The 27733-nt window shown below is 35.6% G+C and overlaps 1 protein-coding gene across 1 annotated transcript in view; it reads right to left on the bottom strand.

Moving 5' to 3' along the window:
• Window positions 1-27733, bottom strand: part of KCNH5 (potassium voltage-gated channel subfamily H member 5) — a 276403-nt gene that overhangs the window by 92831 nt on the left and 155839 nt on the right. The window contains exon 8 of the mRNA XM_041759197.1: window positions 9816-10015. Within this exon, the coding sequence (XP_041615131.1) occupies window positions 9816-10015 (200 nt within the window). The remainder of the gene's footprint in view (window positions 1-9815; window positions 10016-27733) is intronic.

Genomic DNA, 27733 nt, shown 5'->3' with positions numbered 1-27733 from the left:
CAATATCCTACAAAACCATATTTCTGTTGGAGGTGGAGGTAAATTTTAAAGGATAAGCTATTTCTCCATTTATAAATTCTACCATAATATAGGTCCTTTTTAAATGGCTATCTTCTGTATCTCAAAGATACCCCAGGAGAAATGAGGGAAGTGAATACTTTCTCACAAAAATTCCACAAATAAAGAAATCAGAAAAAACGCTAATGTGACAAAAGAAGAGAATGCCTGAAGGTCTAGTCTCAAGACAGGTCAAGACTCATAAAAACAAAGCCTGAGAGAAAGCCACCAGATTGCATAGCCATGTGTTCCTCTCCTTGACTCCAGGACCATGCCCAGGAGGAGGGCATGAAGCAGCATTTCAGGCAATTGGCAGTGAACAACTAGCGGAATCTCTTTCTTACATAACAGTTTTTCTTTTTCTTTTAATGTATTTATTTTCTCCTCCCTCTTGCTGCCTTCTGCTGTGCCAGACAAAGATGCCTATGGTTATTTGGCACGACTAGTAAAGGAGCTAAAAGTGGCTTTTCAGTACTTCATAGACTATAAATGAATCCCAAATTAAAAAAACAATCAGCATGAGTCAAGATACAGGCATCTTTCAGGCATTATCATAAGAACCAGAAGAGAGATGGGAAAGTGGCTAAGGAATAGAAAGCCACAGAGCTCTGGAAGAAAAATCAAATGTAACAAGTACAGTCAAATAATAACAACAGAAATCACAGGAATGGCAACATCTTTTTTTTTAAGTTCAGTTTATAAAATCCAACCATCTGCATAATTCTACCTTTGTCTAGTAAACTGCAAAAATTGTAGGAAACACTATGATCTCATTCAAAAATAGGTTTTTCAATAGACATTTCTGCAGATTTACTCTAGTGAGAGTTTGAAAACAAATCAATCGAGGCAGCTCAGAACAAAATAACAGGTTGGATCCACACACCTACTCATATTATAACACTGTCTGCAGCATGTGGAAACATTCATGATTTAATTTTCCCCCTAAGTCTAAAATATATTTGTGTTTAGTATGTATATAGAAATATTTTATTCATTCAAATTATTCTACAATTGAGGTTCTATTTTCATCTATATTTGAAGATGACAGTATGCACCAAATACTAAAATTAAAGATCAAGATTAAAAATGGTGCCAGGTATGACCAAGTTCTCATAATTTATAACTGGTAAAGGGAGAAATAAATTATAACCGCCATAGACTAAATTATTTGTTAGCACTTGTTATTGTTCTCTTATTAAAATACTACAAGAGTATTTTTCATCTTCTGGACAAGTAAGTAAGATGGATGTTTGTATCTCCAATAGATGTGAACACAGAAGAATGAAACCCAATCTTCCTGGTCTATACAAAGCCATGTTACTGAGAAAGTCATCCATTGCCCTAAATAAACAAGTCCATCTTCTCTTTCCTAGACTATAGATATCAAATGATTTCTTAGTCCCTTCCTCAGAGACTAGTGGCAGATTGGTAAGAAAATGAAATACAAGCTGGCCCATCCTACTGCACTCAAGTAGTTTCAACATGGCATATAAAAAGATGCTTGGGTGACCTAGTGAGTTAAGCGTCTGACTCTTGATTTTTGCTCAGGCCATGATCTCAGAGTTGTGAGATCGAGCTCTGTGTCCGGTTCTGCACTGGGCATGGAGCCTGCTTAAGATTCTCTACCCTCTTTTCTCTCTCCCTTCTCCCTCTCTCAGAAAAAAGAAAAGAAAAGAATACACTTAATATTCCTGGAGAGATGTTTGGGTCCCTCAGGGTTTATTTCAGCCATACTATGTCTCCCTATCTTACTAGAGCAAAATAATATGGCCTACTATCTGGCCACAGAAAGTTTACTAATAATTATATCAGCTAACAGTAATATAAATTTTGCATGGAGCACTCTTAACCATGCCAAAAGCCATGACAAACTATGTATACACTTTAATGTTCTGAAAAACTATCAGAGAAAATTCTCCTTTACTTGCCATGTTTCTCTCAAACCCTTGAATATCATTTTAATTTCCAACACATGGAAAGAAGTTTCAGATAAAATCTACATTTTCAGAGAAAGCCTGTAGGTCAGTTAGAACAGAGAGATGTCCATAATGACTCTGAATGCTTCACACTATTGCAGTGGGTAACAAATAAGCCACACATGTGGCCATGACAATTGTTAAGTACCCTTACCACATTTCTAGACAGGTAGAAAGTTCTGAGTTCTCAGGAATTTGGGGCATGATGCTTCTACAAACAGGCTGAGGAGTAGTCCCTTACAAGGGCAGACTACGCAGTCTCTTTTGTTCAACAAACAGGTTACTTAACAACCACAGAAAATATGTGTCATTTGTCTCTGGGCATGGTCTAGCTTAGCCCCATCAGGTATTCTGTGACTCTAAGAATTTTTTTAAAAATTAGTCTCATTTGTAAAACTACAATACATAGATGTACTAATAAAAAAATTGTTGGAGGGGGGGCACCCAGGTGGCTCAGTGGTTGAGCATATGCCTTTGGCTCAGGTGATGATCCTGGGGTCCTGGGATCAAGACCCGCATCAGGCTCCCTGCAGATAACCTGTTTTGCCTTCTGCCTGTGTCTCTGCCTCTCTTTGTGTGTCTCTAATGAATTAAAAAAATTTTTTTTAATAAAAATAAAAATTGTTGGGAAAATAATTACTGACTTACTATAGAATATTATTCTATAACTTTTATATAGGATATCTTGAATATATGTGTCTGAATTTGAAATAAGATATGATACATAATGGTACTTCATTCAGAGACAATCATCATGTAATATATTTAATATTACTAAATTAGGGGCAGTATGTGCAAGTTGATTTTGTACTATATTCTGCCTGTATCCTTCACTAGCAAGGAGTTACTTTTCTCATGAAGCAGCTAGATCACTGAAGTTTAAAGTACTTTAAGTCACCTGTCATACCTCTCCCCAAGTCTTCAATTAGCCAAGCTAAATGTTCATATTTCCTTTCATTATCCACCATATAACAAGATTCCCAGAACTTCACACCATCATGGTTATTTTCCGGTAAGTGTGCTGTCATTTGATAGTATTTCTTTAAAAATATCCAGCTAGTTTTATAACACAATATTTTACGTATGATCTGATTAACATAGACTGGAACGATTATTGCTTCTCTGCATCCAAAGACAAGAGTGCTACTAGTCCATATTAAGACCAATTCCACTCTGGGAAACGAACTAGGGGTGGTGAAAGGGGAGGAGGGCAGGGGGTGGGGGTGACTGGGTGGCGGGCACTGAGGGGGGCACTTGACGGATGAGCACTGGGTGTTATTCTGTATTTTGATAAATTGAACACCAATAAAAAATAAATTTATTATTTAAAAAAATAAAAAAATAAAACAAAAATATTTTAAAAAGACTAATTCCATTTCATTTTACAATGTTCACATGTATGTATTTACGTGATCTATTTAACACAGCATACTTCATTTGTACAGTTTTCCCGGGAAGGCTGTTACCTTCACTCTTGGGTTCAGTTGTACATTGACATAGGAACCTCTTGAAATATTTAAATAATGAACAAAGAAAATGATGCCAGGTATGAAGATGTCATCCCCGTATGTCACATTTAGGAATACAATGAAAAATATTTAGATATGCTTTTCTAAATTAAAAAAAAATAGATAAAAGTAAATTGACTAAAAGGAAGTTGCTTTAACTTGTAGGAAAAAAAATAAGTTGCCAACCATATTTAGAAGAAGTAGAGTACTTCTTTGATAGATACGGTTAAAAAATAATCTAAGATTTTAAAATATTCAAATCTCAATTTGTTTAAATTCTAAAGGCGTATTTCTGCCTGAATGTTTTGCATAATTCTGCCAGAACTTTTCATATAATGACATCTTCTTACTGATACTTTATGCTTATTACAAAACACATGAAACAAGAAATGAAGACCAAAGAGCTTTTTTCTACTGATCTTTTTCAAATTACATGTTAGGAAAAAAATGACAGTGAAAAATACAAAATGATAAGGTTTTAAGCTTCATCATCCTTTCTATTTTTTCCCCATAATCTCCTTTTTCCTTTTTAAATCCTCACTCATTCCACCCATTTCTCAGTCTTTTAAGTGCACAGAATGTTATGAGTAGCAAAGCCCAGAGGATGGATTTTGGTTATTAAATTTGAAAAGAATCTAAAGCAACTATAGCAATTAGTAGTCAATAAAATACTTTCAACTAAATAAAATTAATCTCAGCACTATTCCACATAGAATATCTTGCCTAAGAAAACCTTTCCTGATAGAAATGCTACAATCTTCGTCAGTCCTGACTTAAATGCCACAATCTGTATTAGAGAAAGCATTATTCACATAAGGCAAGGTAAGACTGAGTTAAATCACAGTGATTAATTTGCTTATGAGATAAAGCTGAATTCAAAAAAAATCTATAAAACTAAACATGTGGAAATGATAGAAGGAAATGTCTGTAATTGGGGCGAAGTTTCTTCTCTAATTAGCTGCAATGCATCATTAAATTCTATTGTATTAGCAACTGAAAAAAATCTCACTGCTTCGGAACTAACAAGAGAAGAGAAGCATTAGAACAAAGACATTTAACTTCATACATTTCAATCTTTTTCGGAATATATTCATCGTTAAATCTGATAACAATCAACATTAATAAAATATCTGAAAGAGACTATCAACAAAATGGATATAAAGTAAGATATAGTAAGATAAAGTATTCAGCTTACTGAGGAATAGAAAGGCAAATAGAGGTCTCCGACATCAAATATGGGATAACTGTTAAAATTCAGATGCTGTTTACTAAAGCTACATCCTCAAGTACAATCATATTGCAAAGATTGTGAATTATAGAATGTATTTGATTACTATCATCAATCTTTCATTTCCTTTTTTCCACCTTTGTATTTTAACAAGCTCAGTCAATTGTATTATTATCAAAAAAGCTTGCAGTACAGATGAAAATGTGATAGATGATAGATAGATGATAGATAGATGAAAAATAGAAAGCTTTATTATGAAAGCCATATAAGCTCAAAGGCTGCTGTGCTGCGAATATACTATAAAGGGACAGAGCAGTTATTTGGTTCTACCGAGGTAGAACATAATGGTGACTTGGACCAGGAAATGGCGATGGAGTGGTGAAAACTGGAGGTGGAGCCAGCAGGATTTGGTGGTTTTAATGTGAAGAGGTTTGTCTAAGCACCTGAGGGGTAGAGTTTCCATTAACTGCATTAGGGAAGAATGTCCATGGAGCAGGTTTATGGGAGATAATGAAGAGTTCAGTTCTGGACAGCTTCACTGGATGTGAGGAGGCAGCTGGATTGGGGAGTCTGTAGTTCAAGACCAGGTCTAAGATGAATGTGTATATCTGGGCAGTGTTAGCATACATTTTTAAAGTCATAAAATTGTATGATATCACTGAAGGAGAGAATATGGACAGAGAAGCAAAGAGGTAGAAGGACTGGGCTCTAGAATAGAACCAGGGATCCCTGGATGGCGCAGCAGTTTAGCGCCTGCCTTTGGCCCAGGGCATGATCCTGGAGTCCTGGGATTGCGTCCCACATCAGGCTCCCTGCATGGAGCCTGCTTCTCCCTCTACCTGTGTCTCTGCCTCTCTCTGTGTGTCTCTCATGAATAAATAAATATAATCTTTTTTTTAAAAAAAAGAAATTAAAAAAATAGAATAGAGCCAGTTTATTTTTTAATTATTATTTTTCCCCCAGTTTAAAGTATTATCTCAACCTGCTTTCAAGAAATACCACACCAAATTACGTACAAACCAGAATTATATGATAGCATCGGTCACTACAGCCTTTGCTAGAGTGGGCATTATCTTTGTCCATTTGACATATTAAAAATGGTCCCTTGCTGTTTCAATTTTTATTACAAGTTAAAATACCATTTTTGAATGTTTTTTACTAATTTGTATTTTTGTATATTTATATAAATCAACTATGGACTTAGCTCATTTTTTTCCTTGGGTATCCTAATTCTTATTCATTTACAAAATCACTTTACATATTAAGGTAATTCATCTTTCACTTGTGATATTTGTTGCAAATACTCTCATTTTCATTTTCATGGTTTTGGTGTGAAAAATATTATTTTCTAGCCAATCTATTTATCAGTTACTTTGTTATGTATTCCATTGCTTTAATATGTCCAAAGATAAATTTTAAAATGGGCACATATTTTCTTTATAGTAGTTTATGGTTTCTTATTTTTTACATTTAACTAAGTCCATCTGATATTTATGTTAGGCCATGTGAGAAACTCAAATATTTTCTGAGATTTTTTAGCTCATTTTATAATTATATTAAATAATATATCAATTCCCTCTTTGTGATATGTCCTTTAACTTACATTCAGTTCTTATCTATAGTAAAACCTAGTTCTGAGATATTTATTCCCACTCTTTGCTTTGGCTACTAATTCTTATGTCTACACTTTGATACTTTACTATCGTATTTTAAAGTTACATGTTATGTACACTTTTTGTTTGTCAAATCACTGAATGCCTAATAGGCATGTGGCTCTTCTGCTCTGTTTGGAATTTCTCTACCACCCAGAAAGTTGAATGACAATGTTTGTTTTCTTTTTGTTCAGTAGAGTATATGGTGTGCTAGGAATGCATTTTTAAAATTTTTTATTTAAAATTCCAGTTAGGGGATGCCTGTGTGGCTCAGTGGTTGAGCATCTGCCTTTGGCTCAGGTTGTGATCCTGGGTCCTAGGATGGAGTCCCTCATCGGGCTCCCCACGGGGAGCCTGCTTCTCCCTCTACCTATGTCTCTGCCTCTTTCTCTGTGTGTCTCATGAATAAATAAATTTTTAAAAATCTTTAAAAATTTTTTAATTTAAAAAATAAAATTCCAGTTAGTTAATATACAGTGTTATATTAGTTTCAGGTGTACAATATAGTGATTTAACACTTCCATACAGTACCCAGTGCTCATCACAAATGCACTCCTTAATCTCCATTACCTATTTCCCCCAACCCTCACCCTCTCCCCTCTGGTTGCCATCAATTTGTTCTCTATAGTTCAGAGTCCTTTTCTTTAAGAATGCATTTTTAAATTCAGCCTCTTGACTACACAATTCATGAGAATCTCCCATAACTCCGTTGCAGGCCCAGACTTTGGTGTATATCCCTATATTTACAGTTCTGTTACAGCTAGTTCTCACACATCTGGGTGGGATTTTCTTAATAGGCTGGAAGAAATCAATGCAGGCATGGACAGTTGCTGTCACATTAAACTCTAGATATGTTTTATATGTGCACAACAAACCTTTCGTATTTGCCACAGTTATTTAACTCTGCCTCTCCATTTAGCCAAAAACTACTCTTTTGGGGCACCTGGGTGGCTCAGTCTGTTAATCTTTTGTCTTTGACTCAGGTCAGGATCTCAGGTTCCTGGCATCCAGCCAGCATCAGGATCCCTGCTCAATGGAGAGACTGCTTCTCCCTCTCCTTCTGCCCCTCCCCGCTGCTTGTGCTCTTTCTATATATATCTCTCTCTCGTGCTATCTCAAATAAATAAATAAAATCTTTAAAAAACAAAACAAATCACTACTCTTTCTGTATTCTCCATTCAGTTAGGAGGCACATCTGTGATTTTTTCTTATCCAAAAGCTAATCCACTTTAATATTTTGCCTTTTTTCTTTAAGAATATTTTCATTTGAACTAGCATTTTATTTTACCTATACCTCCCAATCGTTTTTTCCTATGACTCCACTTTCTGTGGATATTTACTAATCAGAAGTACTTTTCTGTGACCACAAATGAAGAACAAGCAAACCAAACATAAAAACAAAAACAAAGAGCAGCCCGGGTGGTTTAGCGCCACCTTCAGCCCAGGGTGTGATCTCAGAGACTCAGGATCAAGCCCCACATTGGGCTCCCTGTGTGGAGCCTGCTTCTCCCTCTGCCTCTCTTTCTCTCTCCTCTCTGTGTTTCTCATGAATAAATAAACAAAATCTTAAAAAAAAAAAAAAAAGTAAATAATAGGATGTCAGAAATTGTTTCCTGCTGCATGGCATGTGCATTTCCGGACACAGCACATGTCAGAGTGCCATACCCTAACTATATCATGAAGCAGACAGGTGAGCAGGTCCTTGAGGGGAAACTTGTGAGAATCTAGTCAGCTTCCTTCCTGAACTAACCCAGCATCTGGGAATACAGAAAGTAGCAGGGACTCAAAACCTGCCAGGTACCAGATCTGTGGCATAGGCTATGAGTCAGTTTCTTCAAACATAAAAGGCCCTTATTACATCATCTTGCTGATGTTTTCTGCCAGCTACCAGTTGACCATACCGCATTTTCTGAAAAGAAAAGCTTCTGACTGAGATGGTGATTGATAAGGTACACCTTTGCCTCTTGATCTGTTTCACTGAATGTGGACCTCAAAGGACAACATGCATTTAACATCTTAATACTTAATACTTAAAACACTGAGTCTCACTGTACCCTGTGAAAGGTTCTCTTCCTTCTCTGTATAACCTCCCCTCTAACCATATATTGTTTGGCTCAGGCATATATAAATCAAATTCCACAGAATGTAGTTTGTCCTTTCCCCATCTGTGGTCACACATTCTATTTTAATGGCCATTTAACTAGAAAATTAATACCACAGCTCATAAAATGTTGAAAGAGGGAGAAATCTCACCCTCTTTCTTGATCCCTCGAATAATTACCCCCAAGGATCTCTCCTGCACTTCCTTTGAAGGCCTCCTTCCCTCAACTCTTCCAGATGCAGTCCCTAAATATCCCCTCAACCATCCTCTCTTAACAATAGCTGCTCTGGCTTAAAACTACCTAAGTGAAATTCCTCCAGCTGAACATGTACTTTGCTCATTCGCTCTTTCCCTTTGACATTGAAAGGTGCTTATTGAACACCTTAAAGAAAAACTCCAAGTCAACATCATATGATTAAAAGAACAAATCAAATTTGTGGGAAACGGCAAGGAAAGTAATGTACTATCTGATTATCATATCAAAATTCAGTACCTAAAAATAATCATATCCACGGATGCTTACAAAGAAAAAGAGCTCAACACTGGTTTTCTCTAAAACTCGTGCACAAGCCCTACATATCATCCCCCATACATATTTGACGTGAATCAGCTGGGTGTAGGAAGTGAGAATTTATTTTTTTAATTTGGTTTTGTTTATTTTAAGGAGATCTTTGAGTCCTCCTTTGCCCCTAACATGAGATAGATGGGAAAAATTAGAAGAGGTTTCATGAAGAGACAAGCAAGAAATTAGAGATGTCAGATGAATGGGAAGATGGTATCCACTTTCCATATCCACTAGATATGTGTAAGGAAAAGAGGAAAATAAAGAATCAAAAGTTGTTTTGTAAACATGTATGAGAGACAGGAAAGATTTGAGTGGAGGACAGCATTGAAGACATACATTTTTTAGTTCATAAGCAAGGAAGTTTCTTTCTAAATTTTAAATAGGCAAAAAATGAAAGGAGAAAACAAGAATAAAATTGACCAGGAGAGATAGCAGCACTTAGTTTTAGAGGAATGCAGCAAATTACTCTGTGGTTACAAGTGTTTTAGGGAAATGGAGTAATTAGTTGTTTTTAGAAACCACAATTTCCAAATTAATGATTCATGGTTGAGTGCTTTGCACCTTCTAAGCCCTCAATAGATACTACGGTTGATTGATATGTTACTTATGAAAAACAGAGGAACACTTATGAAGCAATTATACAAGCAATATATGAGTGAGAAAGCTACAGGCAGCTGAAGATCCTAATGAAATGAAAAATAAATAACAACAATAATAATAACCCATACCTTCTCTGTGTCAATGCCCTTTGACATGGACCATGTTGAGACAATATAATCCATGACTCGTTCACTAAGGCCTTTGGGGACCTGATAGAGTTTCAGAAAGTCCCGCACATTATTCAGCATCTCATGGTATCGGTTGGTGTTGGCATACATTTGCTGGAAAATTGTGGTAACATTTCCAAAAATAGTTGCATAAAGAAGAGCTGAAAGAGAAGAAATAATGAAAATAAAATAAATATCCTAAGTGAAAATTAAATATGAATATTGGCCAAATCAATGAATCATTTGACAGATATTTTTATAAACTTTTAAAGATTAATGCATATTAACCCCTGAAAGGAGTACCTGGAATTTGGTATTCACTCAGTAAATGTTACCATCAGTATGAGAAACGTGACTTTATGTGTAGGTGCCATCCTAGTCAATGTGGCAAAACATGAGAGTGAAGAATTAGATAATCCAAAGTTAGAATTTGCCGAAGAAATTCTAGCTTTAGGCAAAAGATATTTTGCTGCCGTGTCCTCCTGAATGAAGCCTGATCAATTTAAATTTTCCAGGGATTGATGATTCATTGCTTGTCTCTTTCAGCTTTTGGAATACTTCTCTGCTAATAAATATTTTCAAGAGAACATCAGAAATATGGGGAGTAAGGACAAATTAAAGAGTTCTATTTTTTAAAGAAGGAAATAGGACTAGAATAAATAGCTAAATTAAAACTTTACAAGTGCCTGAAAATTCCAGTTATTAAACTCATGTTTAATATCATGTTTAATCCCAGTATTGTAATTTATTTGATTCCATCATTTTAATTAAGAGTAAAGTCAACTTGCAAACCGTTGCTATATATCTATAAAGTCCTATGAGTGCAGTAGGGATTTTAATGCCCGTGACTGCTACCTCCTCCCTCAACCCATAATTTACCAACTCTTTTCTTTTCAGATGTGGGAGGGCTACTAATGTTGACTTCCTCTCGTAAAAGCTTTTTAAAAATAATTGAGTTCAGCCTAAACTCAACATACCTCCAGTCCCACCCACCCCACTGTATCCTGTCCCTTTGGTTCCATTCCTTGATTGACAGTAAGCTCTTTTGAAAAGGGGCAGTACTTTATTCCCCCTAATATTCATAAACACAATGTTTAGTAACCACATACATTCCACAAGCATTTCACAAAAGAATGGGGCATCAGCTAGTGGTCACTTCCATTCTACCTCCTCTAAGCATTTGAAAAATGACTCCTCTAAACCCAGTACGGTCTATTTCATTTCAGTTTCATCAGCCAAATCCATTTGATGAAAGTGGTATAAAATCAAGCTAGTGAAGCAATTTCCAAACCTTAATCTATTTTCAGAAAATCATTCATTTTTTTAAGAACAGTTATTCTTTGAATATAACAAATTATAATTTCACCACAGAAAGCTATGATTTTACAAGCATTTACTCAGTTGTTTTTTGCTGTTATTTAGGGATTTTGATGCCAGTTCAGAACAATTTTTAAGACTGATCATATTTTGTTAAAATTGAGTAGGAACAATATAGTGCTGACATTTCTTCATTCATTCATTCACTCATTCATTCATTTACTTCCAGTGTAGTTAACTTACAGTTATATTAGTTTCAAGTGTACAGTATAATTCTATGCATTACCCAGGGCTCATCAAGATAAATGTACTTCTCCATCCCCTTCTCCTGTTTCATCCATCCTCTCCACCCACAACCTCTCTGGGAACCATCGGTTTATTCCCTATAGTTAAATGTCTGTTTTTTGGTTTGTCTCTTTTTTTTTCTTTGTTCATTTGTTTTGTTTCTTAAATTCCACATATAAGTGAAATCATATGGTATTTGTCTTTCTCTAACTTATTTAACTTAGCATTATACACTCTAGGTCCATCCATGTCATTGCCAGTGGCAAGATGGATCTTTAAATCTTTGAATATATATATTTAAAAACAAAAACAAAAAATAGGTAATCATAGATTTAATATCTCTATTCCATCATTGTTGATATTAGGAAAGACAAATACAGAAATACAAACAAAATAATGACAGATGAATCGTATAACAAATATGGAAGTTTTCATTTTCAGGAAAGAAAAATAAAGAAAATTTATGTTTCTAAAATAACGAACATTTCAGAAGTTAATGAAATAAGGCTACAATCATTTTTTTACTACTGTTCAGCTATTATAAGTTGTCAATAAATATCACAGAACTACCTATTATTTTGACATGTTTAGGTTGTTTGGCTCCCTAAAATGCTTGCAATATGCTGTATTTGCCAAAGTGTCTTACTACTGCCTTTTAGTTTAACAAATTACCACACATTTCATCTTTTCGGGTACATTAAATATGCACACATTCTGTTCGTATAAAAAGTTTAAGTACTAAAACATGAATAAAACTGCCAAAGTATTAAAAGTGTGCAGCATTAATAAAAGAAGAATATAATCAACATCCCATTAAGTTTGGCATATTACAAAGATATCCACTTCTGCTTCCCATTTTCATGGGAGTATGGCAGCCTACTCTGGATAAGACTAATAAACAAGGTCAGGATTTAAAGTAAGATATTCAATTACATGTATTTATATTAAGAAAATTTTTTTACTTTGATCTAAGTTGCAAAAATTGTGCAGAAAATTCATATGTATACCCACATGCAATTTCTCACAGTGATGACATCTTACACAACTAAAGTCATTTATCAAAACCAGGAAATTGAAAATGGCACAATACAATTAATAAGACCATAGATCTTATTCATATTTCACCATTGTTTTAGATGCATTCTTCGTATGTGATTTTATAAAATTTTATCACATGTGTAGATCTGTGTAATATATCTATATTTTTGAAAAGAGAAACTTCTTCTTCCTTAATATTTTCAATGCTTAGGACTATCATACATTTCAAAAACTATAGTAAGAGAAAGTACAATATTCCATAGCAAGCAAAACACTGCTTCCCACCAGACTCTGTTCCCAAGATAAATGTGTACATCTCTGTGTGGTATGTGTATTTGCCAAAATGTCAAAAAAAAAAATGTTTTTAGTGGCCTTCACACCCAGCGTGGAGCCCAGTCTCATGGCCCTGAGATCAAGACCTGAGTTGAGATCAAATGTCAGATGCTTAAACTGACTGAGCCACCCAGGTGCCCCCCCAAATGTCTATTTTTAATAGCCTTTATATTTGACAACAACGTGGCAATCATCAACTAATCTTATCATTTTAATTTAATAGTATTCTTCTAATCCCTTGGAGATTCATTGGTCTTCCTCTCATTCTGCCTTGATTGGGAAACAACAGATTACCCCAAAAGGTTGTAATAACTGAATATTTAAAAACTCTTTGGGTCTTAATTTGGGGAGGGAGGAGCAGTACTTAATACCAGAGGGAATAACATTTTTCCTTCCATTGATTCCCCTAATTTTCTTTTTCCTTAAATTGAAGTATTGTTGACACACAATGTTACATTAGTTTCAGGTGATTCCACAAGTCTATATGTTATGCTATGCTCCATCTGTCACTATACAATACTATTACAATATTATCGACTACATTCTCTATGCTGTACCTTTATCCTTGCAACTTATCCATTCCTTAACTAGAAGTTTGTATCTCCTAGTCCCCTTTGCCCAATTTGCCTATCCCCTACCCTGACCCCTCTGGCAACAATCAGTTTGTTCTTTGTATTTATGGGTCTGTTTCTGCTTTGTGTTTCTTTATTCATTTGTTTTGTTTTGTGTTTTTTTTTAGATTCTATATATAAGCGAAATCATATGGTATTGTCTTTCTCTGTTTGATTTATTTCACATAGCATAATACCTTCTAAGTCTATCTGTGTCACCACAAAGAGCTTATCCTTTTTATGGATGAGTAATATTTCATTATATATAGTGCCTACAGTACTCTTCTCTAAGATCTTCACCTGGTCTATTTTCTCTCCTCATTCAAGTATTTGCTTAAAATCCAACTCACCACAGAGGGCTTCCATGACTACCTTTTCCAAACATCACCTTTCTCTCTATCTCTCTCTCTCTCTCTCTCTTTTTTTTTTTTTTGTATATTTTTTGTTGGAGTTCGATTTGCCAACATATAATAACACCCAATGCTCATGCTGTCAAGTGCCCACCCTCAGTGCCCGTCACCCAGTCACCCCAACCCCCCGCCCACCTCCCTTTCCACCACCCCTTGTTCATTTCCCAGAGTTAGGAGTCTCTCATGTTCAGTCACCCTCTCTGACATTTCCCACTCATTTTCTTTCTTTTCCCCTTTATTCTCTTTCACTATTTTTATATTCCCTGAATGAATGAGACCATATAATGTTTGTCCTTCTCCGATTGACTTATTTCACTCAGCATAATACCCTCCAGTTCCATCCACGTTGAAGCAAATGGTGGGTATTTGTCGTTTCTAATGGCTGAGGAATATTCCATTGTATACATAAACCACATCTTCTTTATCCATTCATCTTTCGATGGACACCGAGGCTCCTTCCACAGTTTGGCTATTGTGGACATTGCTGCTAGAAACATTGGGGTGCGGGTGTCCCAGTGTTTCACTGCATCTGTATCTTTGGGGTAAATCCCCAGCAGTGCAATTGCTGGGTTGTAGGGCAGGTCTATTTTTAACTCTTTGAGGAACCTCCACACAGTTTTCCAGAGTGGCTGCACCTGTTCACATTCCCAACAACAGTGCAAGAGGGTTCCCCTTTCTCCGCATCCTCTCCAACATTTGTGGTTTCCTGCCTTGTTAACTTTCCCCATTCTCACTGGTGTGAGGTGGTATCTCATTGTGGTTTTGATTTGTATTTCCCTGATGGCAAGTGATGCGGAGCATTTCCTCATGTGCATGTTGGCCATGTCTATGTCTTCCTCTGTGAGATTTCTCTTCATGTCTTTTGCCCATTTCATGATTGGATTGTTTGTTTCTTTGCTGTTGAGTTTAATAAGTTCTTTATAGATCTTGGATACTAGCCCTTTATCTGATATGTCATTTGCAAATATCTTCTACCATTCTGTTAAACATCACCTTTCTCCTAGATCACTCTCTATTACCTTACTACACCTAAATTCTTAATCTTTTTTATCACTACTTTATTTATTTATTTATTTATTTACTCATTTATATGCTTATCAATCTTCCCCATTAGAAATGCAAATTCTCTGAGTGCAGGCATAGGCCTTGTTCATTTTGCTTACTACTGTACTTCAAGACTTGTCTTTTGTGTTCCCTACTGTATTTCTAGAACACAGTCCAGGTTCTGGAACACAGTAAGTGTTATATATATTTATATTTTTTCCAGTACACACCAAAAACCTAAGGAACATTTTTTTCAGAAACATCCTTTTTGCTAATCAAAGTCTCACTACTGGTGATACAAAAACACAGATGGAATATACATTATTAATGAGAGTAGGAGAATAAAATATTTAGAAGCTAAGGTGACACATGTCCTGGCTATATTAAGATAATAAATAAATTGGGAAGGCCCATTATCATTCGTCAAACATAATGCCCATGCTTGGCTTGGCCAGTTTTGTAAAGGTCTCTTATATAATTTTACCCTTTGAATGCAATGCTATATAGTCAATTCACCTACTTTAGTAATCATAATTAGGCTAATTTATTAAAATTTGATAAGCCTCTTTTTATATGCATTCCTTTAGCCTTTTAGGCTTAAGACAAATTTAGACAAGCTACTTTTGCAAGCTCCTCATATTTAAAGTCTTAGTAATTCTGGCATACAGATTAGTAAATACCTTATCTAAAGAGTCTTATATTTTCTTACACAAAGAAATTATTTTGAAGGTAACTGTGGTAGATTAAAAATGGCCACAAATCTCTGACAACTTTTCCACTGACAGGCAGTATCTACACCCCTTCCCCTTGAATTCAGGCCTACTCTATGACTAACCAATAGAATACAGTTACTGTGCTCATATGCCAGTGTCCGGGCCTAAGACTTAAAAAACTAGAAACTTACAATTCCTTGGTGTTTGAACACTAGCTCTTGGATTGTACCTTCCATGTCCTGAAGGAGTCCAAGCACTCTTCTAAAGAGGGCTACGCAAAGAGGAATCAAGGTACCTAGCCAATAGCCATAGCTGAGCTCCCAGCTAAGCACAGGCCTTAAACTGGGCAATTTAAAATATTGATATAAGAAGACATCTCTGGCAACACTTAAGGCTATATATGTGATTCAGTAATCACTTTTTATTTCTATTTCCATTTAATAATCATAGTTAAGATATGAAGGAGGAGGGTCTGGGTGGCAAGTCAGTTAAGTTCGACTCTTGATTTTGGCTTAGATCATAATGTCAGGGTTGTGAGATCAAGCCCTGTATTGGGCTCCAGGCTGACTGCTTTGAGATTGTCTCTCTCCCTTGGCCTCTGCCTCTGCCTCTGCCCCTTTCCCTGCTCCCACACTCTCACGCATGTATGCTCTCTCTCTCTCTCTCTCTCTCTCTCTCTCAAAATAAATAAGTAAAATATTTTTTAATTATAAAAGACATGAAGGAAAATGCTCCATCAACCCATAACTATGTGTGCAGCACACATCTTGACAACATCAGCTAACCAGCCATGTCTGTGGCTGAGCCAACGTGGATTTCCAGACCCACTCAAGCCACCCCAGTTGATACCACATAGATCAGAAATAAGTTATGCCCTCCTATCCATGCATAAATTAGATTCAAGAGTAAAATAAATGGCTATTCTTATTTTAAGCTGCTTTGTTTGATTAGTTATACAACTAAAATAATTTAAACCTTAATAAAATAGAATGATTCTCAACAGGATAGAAAACCTGGGCGGGGGAGGGGAGTGATCTCCTTACAATGCACATCAGAATTCAATAGTATATTTTAGGAGATAGTTTTAAAACCTTTCATATACTTTATATTTTCAAATTCTAAAACATCTATTATTTTTATAATATAAGCATTAAAGTCACGAATGTTTAATGTTTTCAAAAGGAGGCACAGTTTAAAAGATTGAATAATGCCATTACTAATCATTTATTTCATTATTCATTCACATTGCTGACTTCAGTAGATATATACTGAACATTTATTTTATACCAGCCACTACACTAGCCACTAAGGATATGATGATAAAAAGATGCAGTTCCTGCTCCCAAGTAATAGCACTACTTTCTATAGAAAAAATACAGTCTTTAATTCTCCCAAATCACATTCTTTGAAAGAAGGCTAATGATCTTTTCCTTTTTATAGGTTACAAAAATTCACAAATAAACTTAGAGCCAGTCGAAGTATATAAACTAAATATAGTTTATTTCTTATGGTTAAGTAATTTGCAGAATCAAACAAAAATCTATGCTTAGCCAATTAATTGTAACTCAGCTTCCACTCTTAGGAGTTCCTCACTAAAACAGATAAGATGATGATATCTGGGTCTCTGAAGGAATTACATTCTCCAGTCACTTCATTTTGTTTGTTCCTTAGGTCAAGCTGCATCCATTCATCTCATTAATGATTTGTACTTTTTAGACTTTTTGTGCCTGTTCATGATGACATCCAACATTTACTTTTCCTAATTACCTTCTTATAAATCTTGGCAAGTAAATATTGGCCTTAGAATAAGCAATTAAAAATGTTGCTATGAAAATGCATTTCTGGTAACCTTTAAACCATGTAGGTGCTTTAACCATCATTTCCATTTCTATTTACATTTACTAAAGTCCACCTTTAATAATGATATTCAAGATGTAGAAGGAAGATGTCCCATCAATCTGTGATTGTATGGATAGCTCCCAGCCTGTTAAAATATATGATATGATTCCTGTTGGTCTTAGAACAAAGTGAAGAAGCTGATCTTCAGAAACCTGTGGTTTTGAAGTCTTCCTCTCCTTCCAATTCTCTTATAATGGCTCCTGGTTTCCCTGGATGCTCTTTTGCAATGACCCACATATGTAGGCACCCTCTAGGCATCTACTTATGAGCAGAAATTTTCTTTTCCAGTCTTCACTTAATCTATGCCCCATTCTATCTAGTACCTGAAATGCACCAATTATCCAGTTAGAAATGAATCTTATTACTTTATGTTAAATATTGAAAACCTATTTAATGTACTATCTTTCTAAGAAGTGTTGGAATTTTTAAGGAGTAATTCCAGTTAATACGAGTTGATTAAATCATTGTTTGAATTAAATGCCAACTGGTGAGATGCATTGGGTCACAGAGGGACAATTTTTGGACCTAAGCAAATTATAGCATAATATTAGACAGAATGCACCAGTTTATGGATGATCCTATGAGTGCCATAACAACTGACTACATCAAAATAGTTTCAATAATTACATGAAGTGATTATTGATATTATTTCCTATATACCCTGAGTCACTTAATTTTATGAAATTAATACATAACAGAAACTTATGTTAATCAATTACTAATGTAACATCAAAGATGGAAGAAAAGGGATGAATGGAAAGATATAAGAGGATTGTTCATTCAAAGAACTCTAAGAAATTAAAGTTCGATTAAAAACAAAGAATCAAAATAGCTTCACTTCATCTTTCTATGATAGCTATTCTATTTTTTATGCTAAGCAAATCCATTTTATTTTTCTTTCTAATCCAGCACAATTCATTTACACTTCTAGTGAAATTAGTACATTTACCTTGATTATATAGCTATAGAAATTTTTGTAGCTTTGATAAAGATTCGCTGGAAAATATAAAAAAGGACTCTGAAATAAGAGGAGTGATAATAATAGATCAATAATAATAGATGCTCATAAAATACTGACCTCATCATTTCAGATTTGCTTATTATGAATCAAACAATAGTTCTTAAAAAAATATCAAAATATATCAGGCAACCAAAGACAACCAAAAATTAGTATTATCTTTAGAGGCTCCAGTTCCACACTAGTGCCCATCTCATCCCTCTCTTTCATATATCTACTACCACCCTGAGCCCCCTTCTTACAGGGGCCTACCTCATTGCTTAGGATATCACATCCTCCTGGTTGGTACACTGCCCAGCTGATACGAAGGTGAGATCTCTCTCTCTCACTCGCTCTCTCTCTCTTTCTCTCTCTCTCTCTCTCTCTCTCTCTCTCTCTCTCACCACACACACACACACACACACACACACACACACTTTAGAGGGAGTTGTCTTAGGTATTAAGCACCATCTCAAGCAAGGGCCCTGCTCAATCTGCCATCCTTGGAATGCTGGTCACTCTTCTTTTGTTTCTCAGAAATTCTAAAGCCATCTTAGAAAGAAACAGGAAGGATAAATGTGAGATTTGGAAATAAAAAGGCACACAGATAGAGATTGCTAGTGATACAGTCACTCAGACATGCCTGAAGGGAAAAGAGATACTTTTATTTTGATGTTATGTTTCAAAAATCATAGTTACAAAGAAACACTAAAACTTCAGGTGAGTACAAATGACTAAGGAAAATAAGATATATTCATTTCAGGTGATGCCAAGCTGGGCAAAGAACAGCACAAACACAAAAAAGCAGAATACCAATTTGGAAAAGATAGCATGACGGACCTTTCTGTTTTTCCAATTAAAGAGATTTTTTTAATGTTTCTATGTCAAAAAAATTGCTAATGTTTTGGTTTCTAGGAACAACTGAAAGTACAGATTATATTTTACAAGTTACTTAACTAATAATATGTGCTTTTAGTTCTTCTATTTTGTTTCCAAATTTTTTTCCCTCTGTTAAGTTAGGAGAAGGCATATTTTCTCTTCTATCATCTCTATTCTCCCTCTCTCTTTATCTCTCTCTCACACACACAAGTTCAATTATGATCTGATCTGATGAATAGATGATATGATATAAGCTGTATTTTTCAGGATATTTATAAATTCTTATATTGTATCTTTCTTTAAAAAACCTTAAAACACAAAATAAGGAAACTATAATGGTAAGATTCAGACTATAGTAATTCAATGATTTGATACAGAAATTTTCCTACGCCCCTCAACTTAAGGAATGCAAAGGTCAACCTGCTTTATCTAGTTATAAATCCAGCTTTATGAGCTACAGGAAAAAAGTGAGAAAATAAAGTGAGTTTGGAATGGTACAATTAAGGTAAAAATGGAATTTCTTTTACTTATGGATCTTGTCTGTTTATTTTGTATTAGATATACATTTTAATTGCTTTCCAGTAGTCTTTGTTTTTTAGCAATAATATCTGCAAGTCATTTTTGTAATCTTTAGCATCAGAATATAAAAAGAAACATAAGTAGAAAGTAACACTAAATCATTTACTCTTTCTATATATCTATAAAGTGGATGTTACTATTATGCTTACCTTAAGATGGAAGCACCAGATATAATATTTGAATAATCTTAAGATACCTAGTGCCAAAACACAAGTATTATTGATTCAAGATCCAAAAGTGAAGTGGCATTGCCAACAACCTGAGGACTCCTAAGAACAGTACCTGTAGAATAGCCAAGAGCTTCTCATATACTCTTGCAAACTATCTTCTTGCTGACCTTCAATACAATTCATTCTTACTTCCAAATCTTTGATCATGCAATTCCCTTGCAGTGGATTTCAAATATCACAATTTATTTTCTATCTTGGTATGCACAGGTCTTTGTCTTTGTCTTTCTATCTTTGGTATGCTTCTCTACCATAGGCGGAATCGATTTCCTTTCATCTGGGCTGGCTTTGTGACTTCCGATAGAATGTGACAGAGATGTTATTATGCAACTCTGCTTTCAATTTATGAGTATACATAGAAACATGACTAGAAGGATGTTTACAAAATGTTAATAGTTGTTGTATTTGGGCAATAGAATTTGTGGTGATTTTATGTTCCTTAAAGTAGTCTACATTTAAATTTTTACAATAAACATGTACCATTTTTATAAAAAGAATAAGTTATTTGCATTTTTAGAAAGGACAAAGCTATAAATCTCTTTAAAGGACAATTAGTTTAGCTCTCAGGTGACATATTCATGAGAAGTCATTAAAAACCCAAGATGCTAATGGTGATAGCAAACCTTACTTAGTGCTTATTATAAGCCTTATTTTTGTTATCTCATCAAATTCACATAATCGCCCTAAGTTACTATTTTATCCTCATTACAAACATAAGAAAACAAATTCAGGAAATTAATCTGCCCAAATTCAGGTCAGAGCTTCAACCTCAGTAACTCCACAACCCAACATCCTCATCAATTTTAATGTTGATATTGTAAATAATAACCATCCTATCCCGCAGCAGACCTATTATAGCCATGTTAGCTGTTTACTAATCAGTGATATGTCCAAAAGTTCTTCAGTATGAACCGCAGATCTCAAAGAATCAAATACTCCTAGGGTCTAGATTATAGGTCAAATAGAAACAAGATGCACCCCTTTGGTGAGATGAACCAAGAACTGTTTTTGGCTCCTCACTAAACTAGGATATGCTTACATGAATACAGACTCCTAAGCCTTAAGTCTGTTATGGTTGCCACAATACCCAAATGGTCATTTAATACAGTAGAAAACAAAATTTATTGATTGATATCTCTGTAACATAAAAGGAAAATTCTAGTGTATGTTGCTTATCCCTAATCACCATGATACAATGTTAAATATATACACATGATACATATCAATATTAATTAGGAATTAATTTTTTTCTTTCTTAAAAATATTTAGTACATGCACGTAGCCTAGAAGGTAAAGGCACTCTGAGAGAAACTGCAGGATCTCTACAATGGGAAAAAGTAATCTATCTGCCAGACTCAGTACATTTTTTTTTCTCATTTATTTTATCACTTCCCCCCCTGACTCTAAGCTACTGAGTGTAAAAAATTATATCCTTGACTTTTTTCAAACCAAGTCAGAGTTTTGCTCAGTGAAGGAATAAATGAAAGTTAATTTAGCCTTCTATAAATAAAGAGATATGAGGATTTCTCTGACTATGTGAACATAATAGAACATTAGCACGACTGTATCTCTCTGGCTGCCTATACAGTGCATGAACAATCTTACTCCTTATTAGAATTTCATGTAATGCATAGCAAACACTTCATCAAAGGAAAGGCATTATTATCCTTGAATGAATGTATTCTTTAAGCTTCTTAAGCCAGGACCAATATCATCTATTTCCTCCAGAATCCTCAAGAATAACTAGATATTCTTCAACAAAGAGTATGACTGACAAAAGTTGCTGACTAAGATGAAACAGAACGGTGATAGGGACTCTCTCCCCTTTTTGGTGAAATTATACCATGAGTTTGTGTGAGCATAAAGACAGTAAGTTTTATTTACACTGTCAAAACTTTTTAAGAATGGTATTTTAGCCATTTTATAAATATAATTAGGCCCCCTGTGCATTGGTCAATAGTCAGGGTATTCACAAACATATCAAGCACACATGTATTAAGTGCCTGCTGTATGTAAACAATGATAGGCACTATGAGAGGTACAGAGGTGTGCAACTTTATGTACATATTTTAAATTTTTAAATTAAGACTGGAAGCAATTTGGTTATAAAATTCTGTACTCAGGAAAGATTATGAATGTTCTTGTACTCCTTAAAAATGTTCTTAAGCAAGGTACCAGAAATCTGACAAAATATCAACACAATAAATACCCTGATCATTAAATAATTATACATTTGGCAAAATGCTTTGGAAGAGTTAGTAAGGTCAAAACTGAACAGGTTGACCTTACAGTCCTACTAAGGGTGTTTTACATTAAAATTACAGGTTAGCCTCATCATTGCTGACTTAACACTGCCCTTGACGACTCTCATTACTCTAGTGCTACCTCCTTCACTTTTAGGACACATTGTTCCTCTCCTGGGTCTTGTCTCTTCCTTTATCTAAGGTATCTGTCCAATTAATCATTCAAACCTACACCCTCTGAGAGTAAAAGAGGACATTCTCAATATTATGTCGGGACAACAGGAGTGAGTTGATCTGTCCTAGGTAAACTAGAGACACTATGTGTCACTCCATTCTTACTCCAATTCCTCTTCCTATGGTCTCTCCTCTCATGATAAGAAACAAGGTCTATAGGTTTCTAATAGTCTTTCTATAGCCTTATAAGGCTTATTTTTGTTATCTCATCAAATTCACATAATCGCCCTAAGTTACTATTTTATCCTCATTACAAACATAAGAAAACAAATTCAGGAAATTAATCTGCCCAAATTCAGGTCAGAGCTTCAACCTCAGTAACTCCACAACCCAACATCCTCATCAATTTTAATGTTGATATTGTAAATAATAACCATCCTATCCCGCAGCAGACCTATTATAGCCATGTTAGCTGTTTACTAATCAGTGATATGTCCAAAAGTTCTTCAGTATGAACCGCAGATCTCAAAGAATCAAATACTCCTAGGGTCTAGATTATAGGTCAAATAGAAAAAGATGCACCCCTTGGGTGAGATGAACCAAGAACTGTTTTTGGCTCCTCACTAAACTAGGATATGCTTACATGAATACAGACTCCCACTTGCATGTTGCAAGTGCCTACACACATATCACTTTATTCGGATGAATGCATTCCTCAAACTGCCTAGTGTGGTGCCTAAAAGGAATCATGTCATTTTCTCCTAACCTACAATATTCTCCAAATCTCTTTTTACAGTCATCTGAACAGCAGAAAGTATAAAACCAAGGCTCTAGAAGTGGAAACCCCTACATCATTTGTTGCTGGGACTGTAGATAGACTAAAATAGTTGACCATGAGTATTTAAAATAAAGATATAAGTGAGATGAAAAACTTATGTCTAGAGAAGGCAAAATGACTTACACGAATCTGATTTGATGGAGCAGCCTGGAATTTGCAAACTATATTCTTTGGAACACTATAATTCTCTATGACTTTAACAGATGTCTAAAAAAAAATCTTAAAAAAATAGTTTCTGGATCAAATAAGTTTTCTATTAGCGCTCTCCCTCAGAGTCCCAATTCACATTAGCATATCACAATGCTTATTAACATATCAAAAGCTCTGAGAAGCCTTGCAGTAAAGACACCATTTTTCATAGTTGTTTGTTCTTGGAACCCTTTTTATTCATTAAAACCTTAGGAACATTTTGCAGATCTCCATGGAAAATCATTTCACAATCCCTGCAGTAGGCAGGAGGGAGCAGGTGCAGGCATTAGAGTGTATGAGAAATGGTTGCCATTGTCTCAGGATGCTAATGCAGGCCAGCAATGAGGAGTCCATTTTAGCAAACCTAAAAATTGGTGGTGCTACATGAACCAGTGTCACAGATTGACGTAGAGAAGGAACTAGTTACAAAAGGTAACACTCACCTATAGTAAAAGCAAGAGAAGGAGTGAGTGCTAGGTGGTGAGGCCAAACTTGAATATGATTGAAAAATAATCCAGGCAGTGGTAGAGAGCAAGGTGAGGGACAGTATAGGTGAATTGGCAAGTCTGTTGCTCTCTCTACCCAGAGTTGCTGGGTTTTTAGGCAGACTCTCTGTGTTCCCTTGCCACTGTTTTGTGGGTCACAAAGTGGCATTCTCTAAATGAATCTTAAGTCAGGGCACCTGGATCGCTCAGTTGGTTAAGTGTTAAGCGTCTGCCTCTGGCTTAGGTCATGATCCCAGGGTCCTGATATTGAGCCCCATGCCTGGCTCCCCATTCAGTGGGGAGCATGCTTCTCCCTCTCCCTTTGCCCTTCCCCTCACCTCTGCTAACATTCATTCTCTCCGTCTCTCTATCTCTCTCTCGCTCTCTCTCTCTCTCTTTCAAATAAATAAATAAATAAATAAATAAATAAATAAATAAATAAATAAAATCTTTTAAAAAATAATTGAGTCTTGGGACGCCTGGGTAGCTCAGCCATTGAGCATCTGCCTTCGGCTCAGAATGTGATCCCGGGATCTGGGATCAAGCCCCAAATCGGGCTTCTTGCAGGAGCCTGCTTCTCCCTCTGCCTGTGTCTCCGCCTCTCTCTATATATGTGTCTCATGAATAAAATAAAATCTTTAAAACCAAAAAACTGGGATCCCCAGGTGGCTCAGCAGTTTAGTGCCTGACTTTGGCCCAGGGTGTGATCCTGGAGTCCCAGGATTGAGTACCACATCAGGCTCCCGGCATGGAGCCTGCTTCTTCCTCTGCCTGTGTCTCTGCCTCTCTCTGTCTCTGTGTGTGTGTGTGTCTCTCATGAATAAATAAATAAAATCTTTAAAATAAATAAATAAATAAAAAAATGAGTCTTAAGTCAGTGTTTGATGAAGAAAGGGTAAAATGCTATTTGAAAAACCTTAGTCTTGTAATTATAGACAGCTTGCACTGGAATGTGAGAGACACTAAAGGCAGGTTTAGATAGAAAGGTAGGTTGGTAAACATCTCTGTGAAGAAGTTAAGAGCATCTGAAATAGAGCAGGGACTGGCAGAGAGAGAGAGAGAGAGAGAGAGAGAGAGAGAGAAAAGTAAACCAACCAAAGACATGAGGAGGAATCAGCGGACTCATACAGTTATATCCTTGCAGTCCTGGCGCCCTGGGCAGCATCTGCCATATCTCGGCTCTCTGTCGATTCAGTGTGTACTATCTTCCTTTACTTTGATCTATACCTTCCTAAATCTCTCTGTAAATCTCTTCAATTGTATACCTTTTGCTTCCCTATATAAAGTGTAAATTTTATTGTAAACAAGAAAACATATTTTCCATGAATTGTGCATTTCTGAGGAGAACCTTATGCATTGCTTGGAGCAATAAATTAAATTATATGAAAGGTTAACTGATGTTAAGCATGCATTTATAAACATGCATTTCATATATTATAGGGCACCTCGCTGAATTTATTTTTTTTAAATAATAAAGGCTCCATGCAGGGAGCCCAATGTGGGACTCGATCCCAGGACTCCAGGATCACGCCATGGGCCGAAGGCAAGTGCTTAACACTTAACCAACTGAGCGATCCAGGTGCCCTGACTTAAGATTCATTTAGAGAATGTCACTTTGCGACCCACAAAACAGTGGCAAGGGAACACAGAGAGTCGGACTGTCTCACTGACTTACTTTAAAGATAAATTCCTATCCTGTGTTTAAACAGGATTGGGTCTTTTAAAGACTAATCACCAAGAGACTATCACGTAAAGACAATCATATCATCATCCAATTAAATGAACAAATCCATGTGATGATATATGGAGACATGAAAATAATCCATCATGAAATAACAGAATACATTACTCCACTTACAATTCTTGGGAACTATGATTTGTGGAAACTTTGAGTATTTTGGCCAGGGAAACTTTCCACCCTAAGCCTATTCATTAGTTGCTGGCTGAAATGCAAAACTTAGTTAATTGCCTTTAATGAATGGAGCCAATATAAACCTATTAGGTCAACAGAAATAGCATTGGTTTAGTAGGTTTCAAAGGCTTTAATTTTTGATTTGATAAAATTATCCTCATCTTTCTAACGTGCAAGACTGTGTACCCCATGAAGCACACTGTGTACCCCCTGAAACATGACATGATATATTACTAAATGTCTTCTCTATCTCCCACATTACTAGGTTTCATTCTTTTCTAATAACACTTGGTACCGAATGTTCACCTTTTCAATAAATCATTACTGCCAAGGTCTGACGTGTATGGAATAAAGCCATACCAAGTTCATTTTACTGGGCACATCACTGTGACAGAAATGTCAACTATAATAAGCATGTGATGAAAAAGATCTCCAGGGCTCCTGTCAGGTAGTACATAACCTGACAGTAGGTTAAAATTGAACATTTACATGAAGAGGCTGGGTGACTGTGGCTGACAGCTGTCATTAACAATATGAAGAAGAAGAAATATGCCACCTAAGATTTTCCAGCTTTCACAATTTACAAGTGCTTTCACATTCCCATTTAATCTTTCTAACAAACATGGGGTTGGGCATTATTCCCCACTTATGGGTAAGAAATATGTCTCTTCTCCCCATCCATATCGCCACTGCCCTAATTAAGGCACTCATCATCTCTCGGCTGAATTACTGCCATAGCCGCCTGACTGACATCTCTGCCAACGATCATGTTCCAGCTATAAGAATGGAGTACTATTAGGTTTTTCTGGGAGAACAAAAGAAGCTGAAAACTCAGTTATTTCACAATAACCAATTTTTACTTGGCATTCACATCTATAAGGTGGATGTAGATCATACAGCTCATTAAGTTGTTACTAATTTATAGATCTATAATGTGGCTCTTGATGAGTCAAGTAAATTCCTTTTGTAATTGTTTCAGTCATTAGGAAAACTCATATGATTTATCTGAAAATAAGAACTAGACACAAATCAGAGACTCAAGCACATGTCAATATGTTTTACATCCGTGGGCACTCAGTAAAAGTGAGTTTTCCAACTAAGTCAGAGACATTAAATTTGGTAAGAATGATTGTTTAATGATCCAGTGATTTAAATTGCTTTAGCTATTGTCTGGAGTCACTTAAGAAATCACTTATTTTTACTTTTCTGGAAAGATGTGGAGTAAAAGAAAATAATAAAATTCTATAACTATTTAGCATAAATGTCCAAAATCCTTCTCAATATTTTCTCCCAATAAAAGAATCAGGTAGCAGGGTATAAAAGAAGCTGGAAATGAGAGCAGGCCATGAACACTGCAAATCACATGAATTGATTATCACAAATCCACTACTGACAGACACAAAGTGATTTCTGTATATGCACAGGTCAACTGATGGTTCCTATTCCGAGGGCTGATTTGGTTCTAGTTTTTTATTTTGAATTAGGAACCCGGGCCTCTAACATAACAGTGTATTTTAGGGGGCTTAATAACCACTAACTCTTAAGCATGCAAGAGGCCTGAGAGTCCTGGGCCTGAAAATAATTCATATTTAAAACATAAAAAATCCTCCCATAGAAGAAACAGAGCATAAAGTTTATCTTCTAGAACTTTATTCCTGAAGAAGTGAGGTTTTTGCTGGACACTTTACTTGTGTATTTGTTACCAC

The sequence above is a fragment of the Vulpes lagopus genome, chromosome 6, assembly GCF_018345385.1.
Source record: "Vulpes lagopus strain Blue_001 chromosome 6, ASM1834538v1, whole genome shotgun sequence".
Lineage (NCBI taxonomy): Eukaryota > Metazoa > Chordata > Mammalia > Carnivora > Canidae > Vulpes > Vulpes lagopus.
This window is presented reverse-complemented; position numbering and strand designations above follow the sequence as displayed.